This window comes from Priapulus caudatus, unplaced genomic scaffold (assembly GCF_000485595.1).
Source record: "Priapulus caudatus unplaced genomic scaffold, Priapulus_caudatus-5.0.1 Scaffold489, whole genome shotgun sequence".
NCBI classification, from domain to species: Eukaryota; Metazoa; Priapulida; class Priapulimorpha; order Priapulimorphida; family Priapulidae; genus Priapulus; species Priapulus caudatus.
This window is the reverse complement of record NW_014577550.1, coordinates 185917-199582: the sequence shown is the minus strand read 5'-3', so window position 1 is coordinate 199582 and position 13666 is coordinate 185917. Positions and strand designations below refer to the sequence as shown.

General features: G+C 42.1%; 2 protein-coding genes across 2 annotated transcripts in view; one reads left to right on the top strand and one right to left on the bottom strand.

Moving 5' to 3' along the window:
* The window catches only part of LOC106810952, a 40446-nt gene that overhangs the window by 23209 nt on the left and 3571 nt on the right, over positions 1-13666 (bottom strand). Inside the window, exon 2 of the mRNA XM_014814435.1 lies at positions 2820-2931. Within this exon, the coding sequence (XP_014669921.1) occupies positions 2820-2931 (112 nt within the window). The remainder of the gene's footprint in view (positions 1-2819; positions 2932-13666) is intronic.
* LOC106810955 lies at positions 6859-13450 on the top strand. Its single transcript, XM_014814444.1, has 2 exons — positions 6859-6954; positions 12272-13450. The coding sequence occupies exons 1-2, from the start codon at positions 6875-6877 to the stop codon at positions 12918-12920; spliced, it is 729 nt and encodes a 242-aa protein (XP_014669930.1). The 5' UTR covers positions 6859-6874; the 3' UTR covers positions 12921-13450.

The window sequence follows — 13666 nt, the reverse complement described above, 5'->3', positions numbered from 1 at the left end:
GTTCGAATATCTGTTGGCATTAAGTACTGCATAATTACTAGCTGAATGGCTTCAAATAAGATTAAATTAGATTTGTAGTCATATTTAATACATAAATAAACAATGAGACCTACCGTAATGTTGAACGAGGCCAATGTTAGAAGTCAACAAAGTCTCAAAACTCAACAACATTTCACAAGCATTTAGTCGGTAATATCAGAAGTGAATAATAGAGATCTCTATTATTCACTCCTGGTAATAAATGCAAAGCTACAAGCATGCACAGCTGTAGCGCCCATATGTAATCAGACAGCATCTTCAGTCATCATTCAGCATCTTCATTCAGCATCAGTCAGCATTTGATTTGTAACGGACGACAGCAGTAGCACATGAATAGAGAAATCTCCATTCTATCTCCAATCTCCATCTACTACTGATACCAAGAGCTGATTTAACAACATAAGCAAACATAAGCTCATTTCAGAGTACCAAACAATGATACCTTCCTGTACATTTAGGGTACTGCTATACGACTATAACTCTACACGAACAAATCCACAATAGTATTTATGGTAGCCATGATGACACCAGTCTACAGTACAGTAGTTAGCCGTACGCACAGCTTGCACCCAGTATGATCTATCACATAAACAACACAGTGATAATGTTAGCATCACATAGTGATTGAAGCCTGTCGATCTGAATATGAATGAATTAGCACCAGCTCGTAACAGGTGGTTGTGGCAATGCTTACAATTAAGTCTGTGCCATGAAGCAAAAAGCGCGTTCACACTGAGAGCTTCATACTGCTCCTATCAATGCGCCTACGCTTACAGATTTGCAAAATCCAAATATTTCCAGTGCATTAACAGGAAATAACAACCTGACCCCTAGTCCCAGGGCTGCTAACCTTTGAGCACGACTGGCTGCATTAAACTAGTAAAAAAAATTGATGATTTTAAATATTATTAGTAATGTATTTTTGTCTACTATATATATTTGTCATTCCATCATGTTTATCACTGTACACTTTCATAATCATTATAAATCAAAAAAATCATATTCATCACATTTCTCACACACACAGGCTTCTTAATTTCAATGCTGTTTAATTAAGTCTCTCATATACTACTTGATGTTGATTATATATGTAAGTAACTAACATCACTGCATACGCCAGCACGCAAAGCATCCATCCCAAACGCCTCCGCACCCATGCGCACACTGTGGCCGGTAGATAGGTGGGAGTACGCGCCCTAACCAGGCCCTTGCCACCGGTACCCCCCACACAGGGGACAGCCATCTGCAACTCTGCAACCATTTGTCCGTCAGCAGTGTGTGTAACTCTAGCAGGCTACGAGCAGCGGCTTGTGCGGTGATGTTGCATGCATGGTGTGCGGGGGAGACAGAGCAGTACCAACTCATCATCATCATCATCATCAACATCATCATCAACAGCACGCAGCTGCACTTGTTGCACCTAAGCAAACAACCGCGCAGGGTTGCCAGGCAGCGCTGACACATAAGTCCAGCTAGCACCGATTAACTCATGCAGAGGCGAAGCTCGGGTGACGTAATCGCTGAACGAATTCACAAGCGCAGAGTCTTGTGTTGGTGCGCGCCAGCAACTCCCCATCCGCCTCTCGGCGGTTGACCCGAGCACGGTGTCAGCTATAGCTCATCCACACAATAACTCCCTCCCTGCATCTACGCAGCTCTGGTGGGCAGTAGCTAAAGCTGTGCTGGGGGCGGGGGCAATTATGAGACGCGGAGCAGTGTGAGATCATAACCGATGTACGACCGAGCGCAGGATGAAATCGAAAGACAAACGCGAAGAAAAGCACAACGCAAATACACGAACTTGCAGTGCACCCTACGTGGCTGGAAGGATTGTTCTAGAAGCAGTAAAGAGCAAATTAAGCCACGGGTAATGTAAAGTTGAACTGATACGATATCACCAAGATCACGACACATGAAGACAGGGTACTATCTGGCCATATTTAGCCTTGCAGTTGATAACGAAGCTAGCATATATATATATATATATATATATATATATGTGTATCCAGGCCTGGAAAATTTCTAAACGTCTATAGTGTGTAGATTTGAGATGGAAATTAACAATGTCAGAGACCCATGCGGACAGTGATCCCACATGCCCCTAGCTAGTAATGATGTAAAGCAATTTGCTAGAGCCCTGGAGAATGCTGGTCAAACCAATCAATTGACAGTCAATAACTAGTAGGTCAATCAAACAGTAGGCAATTAATCATAATGATAGTCGAACTACTTTTGATATGATTCATTATCCTGATTGAGCTTGGGTTAGGTTTAGAACTAAGGTTAAGGTTAGGGTCAGGGTTAGGGATAGGCTTAGGCTTTTGTTTGAGGTACCTCAACACTGTATTGCAAGTGTGGATCCGCAGGCATATAATATGGGTAGGCAATCTTTAGATGTGTTTTGCTCCTCAAATACATCAGGCACACATGGGACTACTGCTGGTTGAGCCTGGTTCCATTAATTTGCAATGTCATTTCATTTCGAATTCACAAATGGTGGCTAAACATAACTTTGGTGCCACAAATCTTGGCTCAAACTTAAAAACGTCCAGAGGGAAGGCATTTATAACCAATCGAGGAAAACGGTTAAATTTCATTTTTTCCATCGACCCGATCTCAACAACTCGTTAAGATGACGACCAATAAAAAATCTTCCAGGAGTGGCCTCATTTAAGCAGGTTATACTGAGGTAGGATTTGCGTGTCTATAATCTGAGCGAGGTAACAGCAGGTCTTCTACAGACTCGAATATAAAGCAGGCCGGCAATAATTATATCTCACCAGTTTATGAAAGTGCTCTTCCCAGCAGAGTGGTTGCCTAGCAACAAGATGTTAATCTTCTTCCTGGGTGCCATCAGTGATAGACCCAACTTCTCTGCAATTGGCACCAGCCCTAGAGGAGGAAGCATACATGATTATATAAGGATAACCATAACACTAACAGTGACACGGGCACTATTATATAAGCAGCCTTGCTGTCAATAATAGGATGTCACTTCATGTACTTACTACTTACACATCTACATGGATAGCTAAAGAATACATCACTTCTGATGTAAATTACTAGGGGTTCTAAAATTTAGGGACAATGGGTAGCAAGTATTTTTGCATCTTGCTATAAAACGGATTAGGCATGTCCTGTTCTGCTTAGGTACACAGAGACAATACTATATATATTAGCAGATTACATCCTATGGGGTGTCATTGCATAACAACCCCAAATTGACTTGGAGTGAACCATATTAGGCAATTATGCAACTAGGGTATAGCTGCAGCAGCAGCAGCGGCTTTGTCATGATTATGTCACAGCTGACAATTCACAGTCTATATTACAACTGCTAGAGCCTATGTAAACCACTTTTCTACTGAAACAGTTAAATGCAACCCACTGCACAGAAAGATACACACTGCATAACACACCAGAAATGTCCGTAATAACAGTAGAATTGTTGGTATATAAATAACAATTATTAACTTTCTGTGTTCTAATTGTTGAAATTTTTTATTCCTCACCAGGGCAGAACGTTAGTAAACACAATTTCTCCAACTTCAAATAATTTGATTAATTTTATACATTTTAAAATAATTTCTATTAAAATATAATTGCATAAAATTAATTATCTACCTCAATAAACAACTCCTATTCTAGTTTAATGAAAGTGTCAATGACACTGTAGCTCACCACAAAAAAGGACACAAATGAATGAGTGAGAAGAAGTCAGTTTTAATTGAGCAACCATCGACGTACATTATAGAAACGAAAAGTATATATGGGAGAACTCCCATTATATACTCTTGATAATTATATGTGTAATTTTTTATGTGAAAATAAATGTTTGAGATGTGAAAGTCTGAGATGTGGGCGAGCGATGGCGTTACACCTAAATGATCGCCATTTAACGTTTTTATAATATTCAGATTTAGGCACTGCCTAAAAGCGGAGCTCCCGATGTGTAACGTGTAACATTCGAGAGGATACGCTTATTCCATAGCTGGCTATATTACCACGTGACAATGGTGTTTCCACTGCCCATAACACAACTTTTGTCAAAGGTTAATTGGTTGCATATGATGGAAGTGTTTACTTCGTATGAGTTTTTTAGGCGGTGCTAGCACGGTTGCCATCTGTATTCGCATTAATAATTTATAAACCAAAAATAAATCACAATTGTGACGGTAGATGGCGCTATACCCGCTTTGATGTTTCTTAGCGATGGCGTTCGATAAATAGGTTATGCTGCGTTCCGACATGTTTTGTAAAACTTTACTCTAATATAGACGTTTTATCGGCAGAGTGAGAGGAAATACCAATTTTGCATTAAAGATATTGTCAATGAAATCTGTAAAACGAACCAGACGAGTGTGACACCACAGACTGTTTGTTATCTGCGTGTCTATATAATAGCTATATAATTGCCAAAACCTACCTAATTTGCACATTTTTTTTTAAATATCAAAACCCTAGCCATTATTCATTCACAATACCAAAAATGAGCAAAATCCGTTGAAGCTGAACTGACTAATGGCAATTCCCATTTTTGCCAAAAAATTGCTGTGGCTCAAAAGTACTCGACTGGCGTGCTCGCAAATAGGACGTCTATATGGGAGCATAGCAGTAACAACTATACCCAATTTCAAAGATGTGGGTCAAACGGTTCCTGAGTTATCGTTGACCGTAGCCAAATGTTGACGGAAGGACAGACGTACGACGGACGACGACCCATGGCAATAGCTCAGCTTAAAATGGTTTGATATTGACATAAATATTTAAAAAATCAATATGGACGTGACGGGCGGCAATATCTTGGTGTTGCTAGAACACGGGCGTCGAAGGAGGGTGCCGTTACGTGGCAGCACTAGTCACTTCGTACGCTCAAAGTCCAAATCTTCCACAGAGAGATTCCACAGTCATACCTTCCGTGCTAGACGTGGCTTATTTCCTACCCTAATCCTAACCCTAATCCTAACACAATGCAAGCCACATCACGTGATCCTCCTTCGACGCCCGTGTTCTAGCAACTCACAATATCTTGCGGCGGTAATACCTCACCCACCAGTAGGCCTATCATAGGGCAGCTCCAAGAAACGGTATTGCTAGGGTTACAATACGTTTCAAACCTTGGCTGCCAGCTAAACACGGTAGTTGCCTTATATTCCAAGTATCGCCAAAGAACACCACACATGTGATATACAAATGAATCGTAAACGTCCACCTTCCTGTAACCATCAGTGCGCTGCACTACATGCGCTGGAATCTTACGGGTTACAGCAACTTTTTGAGACGAATGCACAACAACATTTATGAATTCGCCGCATGTTTGCTATCATTCCGACTGTGACTAAATCGCAAATGGACATCGAACCAAGCAAAATTAAACAATCTGCGGGTCCTAATGTAACACCCCCAACATCCGAGAACATGTCATCAAGGTTTTACAAATGGCCCAGACTTTGTGAACATCGTTTCACTTGCTTTGGTGTGTAATTGCCGTGAGAGCCATCGTACATTTCTGTAGTATTTTCTAGCGAGTCTTCTTCCGTTTCGGTTTCGCTGCCTTGCCTAACCTGGCGGTAAAGCTGATTTGAAATTTGATATGCTGTGAGAATTAGCCAGATTATAACGTGAATTAAGAGATACATTCTAGTTTAGAAGGCAGACAACTGTGAGTTAACGTTCATATTTTAAACAAGGCAAGTCAAAGGCACGGTAATAGAATAGTTTTATTTTGAGATATACAGAGTTATTCATCTAGATCTGCAGAGTGATGGTTTTTTTGTATGGAAGGGTGTCAGGCTGTATAGACAATCCGTCGCACAGCCTGTCAGGCTAATCATAGGGAGAGCGTTAAATGTTGTCAACTTGTCATTCACTAAAAATTATCATTTTTATGCAAAACCATATGTTTATTTTGTTAGGGTTTTATATGTTGTGTATACTATATATATTCATGATCAGTTGGCTGAAAGTCAGGGTACGGTGGACAATGCAGGGTACGCAGCGTATACTGTATAGTACCCCCGAGGTACTTTCCCGATATATCAAACCGTACCCAGGTACCCTCCGATATAGACCCCTATCAGTATCAGCGACAGTGACGCTCAAGGGGTCGTTGTCGCGTCAGGTACTACAGTATACAGATATGTACCCGAGGTACATATATCGTATACACAAACCAGACAAGTTGTACTACAGAAGTGTACCCTAACCCTAACACTAACCCTAACTCTAAATATACCTCATATAAAAATATATAACATAAATACTAAACAACCTAAAACTACTCGGGTACATATCTGTACTGTACTGTAGTAGTATCTAGTAGTACTAGTAAGTACCTGATACGACAACGACCCCATCTGCGACAGTGACACGTTCATGACAAAATGCAACGGTTGTTATTGTTTTTACTCGACCTAGAAATCTAAGACAACACGGGTTTAACAGAGTTGACAGACTTACCATTTGCTGATCAATGTATATGTTGTGACAGTCTTTCAGAATTCGTTCTTTACAGAGAGAGTACTGCTTTGTTGGATTTGCACCAAACTCTATGCCTTACTTTACCAGACATCTTGTATCAGTGCCGGCGGAATTCAACCATGTCTCGCCCATCAACTCACAGCTGCCCATTCCATTTGGCCGCATCAGTTGATAAATATAATTATACTATTTAATCCGTACCGACTAACTTTAACGTAAATCGAAAAAAACATTTATAGATAAATTATTAAATAAATATTAAAAATTAAATAGGATAAAACACATAAATAGGAGAAGGAGTATTTTCTCAGCGATAGTGTCGCAAAAACAACATGGCACCTCCTTGTTGCAAATTATGGGTGGATCTAGTAGTGGGAGTGAATCTGATGAGGAAAGTGTAAACGATGGCATACAGGAAGGATTATTATATGAAAGTTCGTGTTATTTACAGCTCATCTGCACAATGGGTTTGAGGTAGTGCACGCGCGTTCAAGTGCCCTACTACGTCTCTATCACAGACTGTGAGTGTGACTCGTCACACTTGACTTGGTCATTGATTGGTGTTCAACTACTGCCATTTTACTGGTTATATTATAAATACAAATTACAATACTGCACTATACAGTACTATACAGTTTCTTGAAATTCTAATATCTGTCAGATGAGCTAAATATGTCCTATGCTTTCAATAAATTCTAGTTTTCTAACAAATCTTTACTTCTAAAGTAGAAGTAGAAGTAAAGATTTCTGATTTGTTAGAAACTAGAATTTATTGAAAGCATAGCTGGAGTAAGCAGATACACCAACCCGCCGCAACCGGTGACAAGTTACCAACGCGGAGAGGGTCTATGTCCCCCAGGGTACTGCCGGAACGTACCCTGGTACTATCTAATATGCGGACCGTACCTCGCCTACTCCACTAACGAGTCTAGGAGCCCGCTACGCCTACTCCCTTAACCTTAACTCCTAACCCTAACCGCATATCAAAATAGTTACCGAGGGTACGTTCCGCAGTAACTTAAATAATATAAAAATTCTTATTTATTTTTATTCAAGTTAATATTTATTAAAATTATAATTAAAATATATTAATATTCATTTACATAATTAAAATAATAAAAGGTGGACATGACCCTATGAGCGTTACCAACCTGCACGCTGTGCAGTGTTATTATTTATAAATCAATTTAATACTATAGTCTAAAGATCGGTCACTCATACTCAGCACTGTGACTATATTATATATATTAAAATTATTATTGAGTACCATTTTGTTATTACATTAGGGTTCATACTATGTATAAATTAATAAAAATTGAAAGAACGCTCGATCAGCTGCGATCATAAATTGACTGTAGGGACATTGCCGTACCCTGCAATTCCTTTCTAGGGTCCTTTACGATTTTTCTGTAATGAGGGTGTGCAATAATTCAAATGGAATTGGTTATTATTTTTAGGCTCATCTGACAAAGTCAGACATCAGCTTGTAGAGATGGCATGAGTGTTGTCTGCCCGATAACAAATACCGGTACAAATCTAAACGGTTTGAACATACGATGTTGATCTTTGGACATGTCATAGGAAGGATTCCGAAACGCAAGTGGATGATGAATCAGGGTTCAAGGGTCAAATGTTTAGAAGGGGGAAAAGAAGGGGGAATAGTCCCTTCATGACTTGAGAGCATAGAAGCTAAATAGAAGGAAGATGCAGAATTCTGGCAGTCAAAGTATCAACACTCCCAGCTTTACCTATGCTCTTGATATTGGGTATATAGCGTCATCGGTGAGAAAACTAAATAACCTCTTGCAACAATTTGAGGGTCGCGGTCACAGCACAATAGGATCAAACGACAGAGTTTAGACATTCTCTCAGGACATGGCTGCAGGACAGATGAGAACTTTTTATGGGTCTATTAAAACGGTTATTGCGAGATTTTTGCTCCAGAAAAACTAAATAAAGCTGAATTATATCTCATCTGGACCAGCGAAGATATCACCTGATTACACCAAACATAAAAATCACTAAGATTTTTATGGAGTTATAGCAAGAAAAATGGATTTGACCACTCGTAACGCAAAAATTTATCGTAATGCCGATAATGCTAATGGCAGAATTGGTAAACTTTGATTCTGTGTCAGTGATCGATTGAAAAACAAGTGCAAGCCCTGTACTGTGTTATAGTCCGCGTTCCAGCGGCATCGTTTTGGCTCCGAGCCAAATGCTAGATTGATCGGAGCAAATTTGGCTCGGGCCTAATTGAGTCAGAGCGTTTCAACGGACCTACGCAAGTGAAATACCTGTCTGTCCCAACATTCAAATTCAAGATAAATTTTATCTGCACAAATATCTCACATGATACTGTTGGCAGCTATGTGCGATGAGTGGCGTTGTTACTATTTAGAGTGTTTACTTACGTTCCGAGTTAATTATAATCTGAAAACGTGCCATCCCTGATCAAATTTTCCGAATTTTCATAGCTGTTTTGGACTTTATTTTTCGTCGAAGATCACGTTTGACACCTCGCGGCATCTACGCGCACAATTCTACCTCTCTAACCGCCGCCGAAAGCTGTGCTAAATTGGCTCGGGCCTCTGGTCCCGACGTTTTCGATAGGGGGCCAAATCTGGCTCGGGCCTAATTAGGCCGGCAAAAATGTCCGGTGCAACGCTCTGCTCGAGCCAACTCTGGCACGGGCCTAATTGGCTCCGGCCAAAAACGCTCCGTGTGACGCGCGGCCCCCAGTGCGCCCGGCCGCCGGGCCGCGCCTTAAAATGGCAGATAAGCGGGTGGCGCCATGCAAGCTAATCCATCACTTCCTCGTTAGTTCAACATGACAGAAAACGAATGTTTATAAAAACATAGTTCGAGAACTGCAGTTTTCGGTGAATACGAAGGTTCTAAGACATTTTATTGTTACTAGACAATTGCTGTTACCAAAGCAATAACGTAAGGTGTCATGAAAGTGGTGAAAAACACTGAAAACTTCGCAATGTTATTAAAAGAACATGAATGGATTTTTCCACTGTGTCAATGAGTACCTGTCTGGTGACTTTTGACGACCTCAAGTAGAATGTGAAGCACCAATTTGTTTACTGTTGACAAAAAAAATATAATTCTTTTGCTAACTGAACCTATATCGCGGTGTGGATGTGTAGGGTTCAGCGTATACGTTCAGCTTCTAGTACTTGAAGAAGCGTTAAATGTATACAAGTTCGTACGCCAGCTGGGCGTTTGGACAAGGCGGTTGTTATTACGACACTTTACTTCAGCACAGTAAAAATCATTTCTCACTACATCATTACACTGGCGCATCACTAATACATAACAAGATAATGCAAACAAGTACGTATGTAATGCAGTAATGGCAATTGGCTGGATTGGGGGAGGAGTTAATGATTTGTCCAGTCAAAGAACGAATACAGTAAGACGACGAACAATCGCTGGACTGACAAGGTAGGAAGTATGTAGAATATCTAATAGGAGTACTCTTATAAGGCCTCTGCATTCTCTCTCTATTCTCTCTCTTACTTTCCTGACCAACCGTCGCCTCTCACTCCCTCTCGGCTCCGTTTGCACTATTGCTAATCTCCGCCCTCTTCCTTTCTATCTCTGCTCTCTCTCTCTCGCTATCTACCACTTTCTCCCTCGTCTCCTTCCTCCGCTGTTCGCTCTATTCATGTGAGAAGCAGTTGCTCTGGCACGCACATAGAGGGCTGATAGCCGGCCTGAAGCCTGAAATTCAGAAATACACGCTTACTTGTGACTTCTAACATCCCTTCTTAGCTCATCTGCATGACATAGTCAGGATGCAGCTTGTAGACATCGCTTGAATCGTCGTCATCGTCGTCCGTGTCGTTCCTCGTCCGTCCGCTCCGTCCGTGCGTGCCGTCCGCCGCGTCCGCTCGCCGTCCGTCAAGCAGTTGGGCACAAATCATAACGCGCTTGACGTTGTAACGGTCACGATATTCGGCAGCATTGGGGGGGATTGTCAAAACGAGTTGGGATGTCGAGCTGGGGTTCAAAAGGTGCAAAGGTCAAAGGTGTAAAGGAGGAACATTCCACTCCTTAACTTAAGGTATAGGGAGGAATCAGAATTGCGGCCAAATCTGAAATGGCCGCACTAGGCTTGTGCTAGTTGGTGTTAGCCATCATGGTAGGAAAAGCCATCACTGTGCGAAATTGGAGTGCACAGGTCAAAGGTCATTGGGCACGGCAGATTTTAGACATTTTTCTGAGGAGCATGGTTCTGACGGGGCGATTGAGAAAAACCTTTTTGTTGTTGCAGCGGTGACCTGACCTAGCATTTTTATGGGCATTATTGAAAGGAACCATGAAATCTACGTTTTTGGCTGCATGGCGAAAAAGTAAGTTCAGATAACCTTTTGACCGCTCAAGCGGAGGGTTAAACTTGGATTTGTTGGAGCTGTCTGTTAGAAAGAAATTTGACTGCCGGGTTTGCTAGTAGAATCTATCCATGCGCTGGATGCATGCAGGCTACAATGTCACAGGTGAAATTCAATAAAGCTAAATTTGTAAAGAAGGTGTATGTTCCTGTAAATCGTTAACTTTCTATGGGCATTGCTGTACTGTCAGTATGTTACCATGTAAACGTTGGCAGCTGCCAAGTGCTGCATGCAGTGCATGTGTTTGGGTGCAGTTTTTGGCCTGCGTTAATTGGTTAGCAGGTGGAGAGGCTCTCTAATTGCACATTTTGCAGCCCTGTAGGCTTGCGTAGCGTAAACATGGATGAGTGCTTAGCCTATATCTGCTTGGCAAAATAGTTGTTGCTACTACGTACAATGAGAGCTTCCATCTTGAATCTGAAGACACTTAAACGTACGCGCCATCTCGTGGCAACTTTCATAACGATTCCAACGAACATTCCTTTGAGAAGGTTCCTGATACCATCCTTGTGCATTCCACTGTTTCGGCGTGTATGTGAACACATTTGGGACTAACAGGGTTTACTAGAATCCCACCACTCCACCACAGAGTCACCGCAGTAGACGTTAGATGAGCGCTGTCGCTTCGCGGCACTTGTCTTGCTTTAGCACTGGCACAGACAGCCAGATGAGCACTGTCACTGGTTAGAATATAAGTATCACGTCATTGCCTCCGCGCAACAGAGTTGCAGGGGAGGTAATGCGATCGGTCGTGTGTGTGTGTGTGTGTTCGCGCGTGTGTGTGTGTGTGTTCGCGTGTGTGTGTGTAGTGTTCGCGCGATCGATTCAGCAGCAGCTCGCCTTAGGGCGTCCAGTCAGCAGCAGCTCGCCTTAGGGCATCCAGTCAGCAGCAGCTCGCCTTAGGGCGTCGAGTCAGCAGCAGCCAGCAGCGAGCCAGCTGTTATACACATACATGTTACACGCTCGCGGAGGTATGCACTCTCCGTGAGTGCCCTCTGTCTAGTTGCTTCTTAAAGTTATGTTAGTTATTAGTTAGGTTATGTATCATGACTTATTTCTGGGGTGCCTGTGAGCATGCTGTGTGGAGAAATTCAATTCATTCATCAATAATTAGTAATTACCATTTTTGACTTATCAAATTGTTTGGCCCTGATGTAAATTGTAATATATATATATATATATGTGTACGAAAATACAGTTTGCACCATATCTCATTTCAATTTCTTCCATCACTGCACTATACTGAATGGAATTTGTAGTGGGCTTTCATGGTATGTTTAAGCACTGGTGTGTATATAATAATTATATACATTCGAATTACGTATTAACTCGTCTGTATCTGCATGCAGACAGACGAACACCAAGCAGCAGGAGCACTTTCCCGCCAGCGGGGCGAAGAACTTTCTCATCGACGACGACGCAAGCTCGGATTCGTCGAGCAGCGAAAACGACGAGCCCGCGACGCGCGACGACAAAAACTCGCCGTCGAAGCCGGCGCTGCCGAGCTTCGTCGAGGTCATGACCTCGCCGCAGTCGCTGTCGCGCGGCGCGTCCGTGTGGAGCAACCCGTATCGGGACGCGGAACACGCGAAGCACGCGATACTGGAGCGACACGTGAAGCTGAGCGAGGCGGAGGCGAGAAGCGGCGGCGCGGCAGCGAAGCGCGCCTGCTACAAGTTCCTGAAGGGAAAGTGCCGCTTCGGCAAGAGCTGCAAGTTCCTCCACGACAGGGATACGCCGGCGGGCAGAGGTGGCGAGCCTCGCGCGGCGCATGGCGCCGCAGGCCAGACGAGTGGCACGCCGCAGGGAGTCGGCCGGGGTCACGGCGATTCTGCCCGCCAGCATCCTTATCAGTGCGATGCAGGAAGTGACAGTACTGATAGCGATGTGCAGAGGAAGCGCAGAGTAGGACTAGCGCAGTCGCTTATTCCGCCCAAGAGGGCCATGCATGCATACAGAAAGCAGCAGTTGCAAGACGAACCTTGGATGTCTCATTAGGCACATATAGTAGTACCCAGGGTTATGTGCGACAGGCGTAGATGTAATATCCGTCGTCATGATCCGCTAAGCATTCGCTCAGTACATAATTTGATGATACAATTTGTGAGTTTCTGGTCTGTTATAGACTGTGTATGTGGCCCATGTCGACTAACCTAAACCTTATTTAGGTACCTAAATAAGATGATTAAGGTTACCTTATTTAGGCTCTTTGCCCTATATGCAGAACACACGTCATCCCATGACAGGGCAATTGTCGGCAGATTTCTCTTACACGTTTACTGATGATAAGTATATATATGCAACTCCAAACTTATTATTTTTCCATATATATAATATAGCAAATGTACAGGTGTATGCATTCGTAATGAGCATGTTTTTCACTCTTTATTATTTAAATATACATAACTAGAAGTTTTGTAAATAATTTTTAGGTTAGTGATGTAAACTATATTTACACGAGTTTAGCTGTTGAAAATTTTTATTTAATTAATACCACGAATAAGATTATTTATGAACTGCATCCGAAATTTGGTTGTGTTTCATGTTTGTTATGACTTGGTCTCAACATTTTCTAGGGTGCTTGGATAAGAAAATTGATTTTATTTTCACTTCACTGCTTTGACTTACCAGGCAAAAAATATTGTAATATCTTTGGGTACTTACTTTATGGACATTTCTATTCATTACAAGGGGCCTTTCTAATTTATAGATGTGATTTCCTCTCTCATGTACGTCTAATGCGA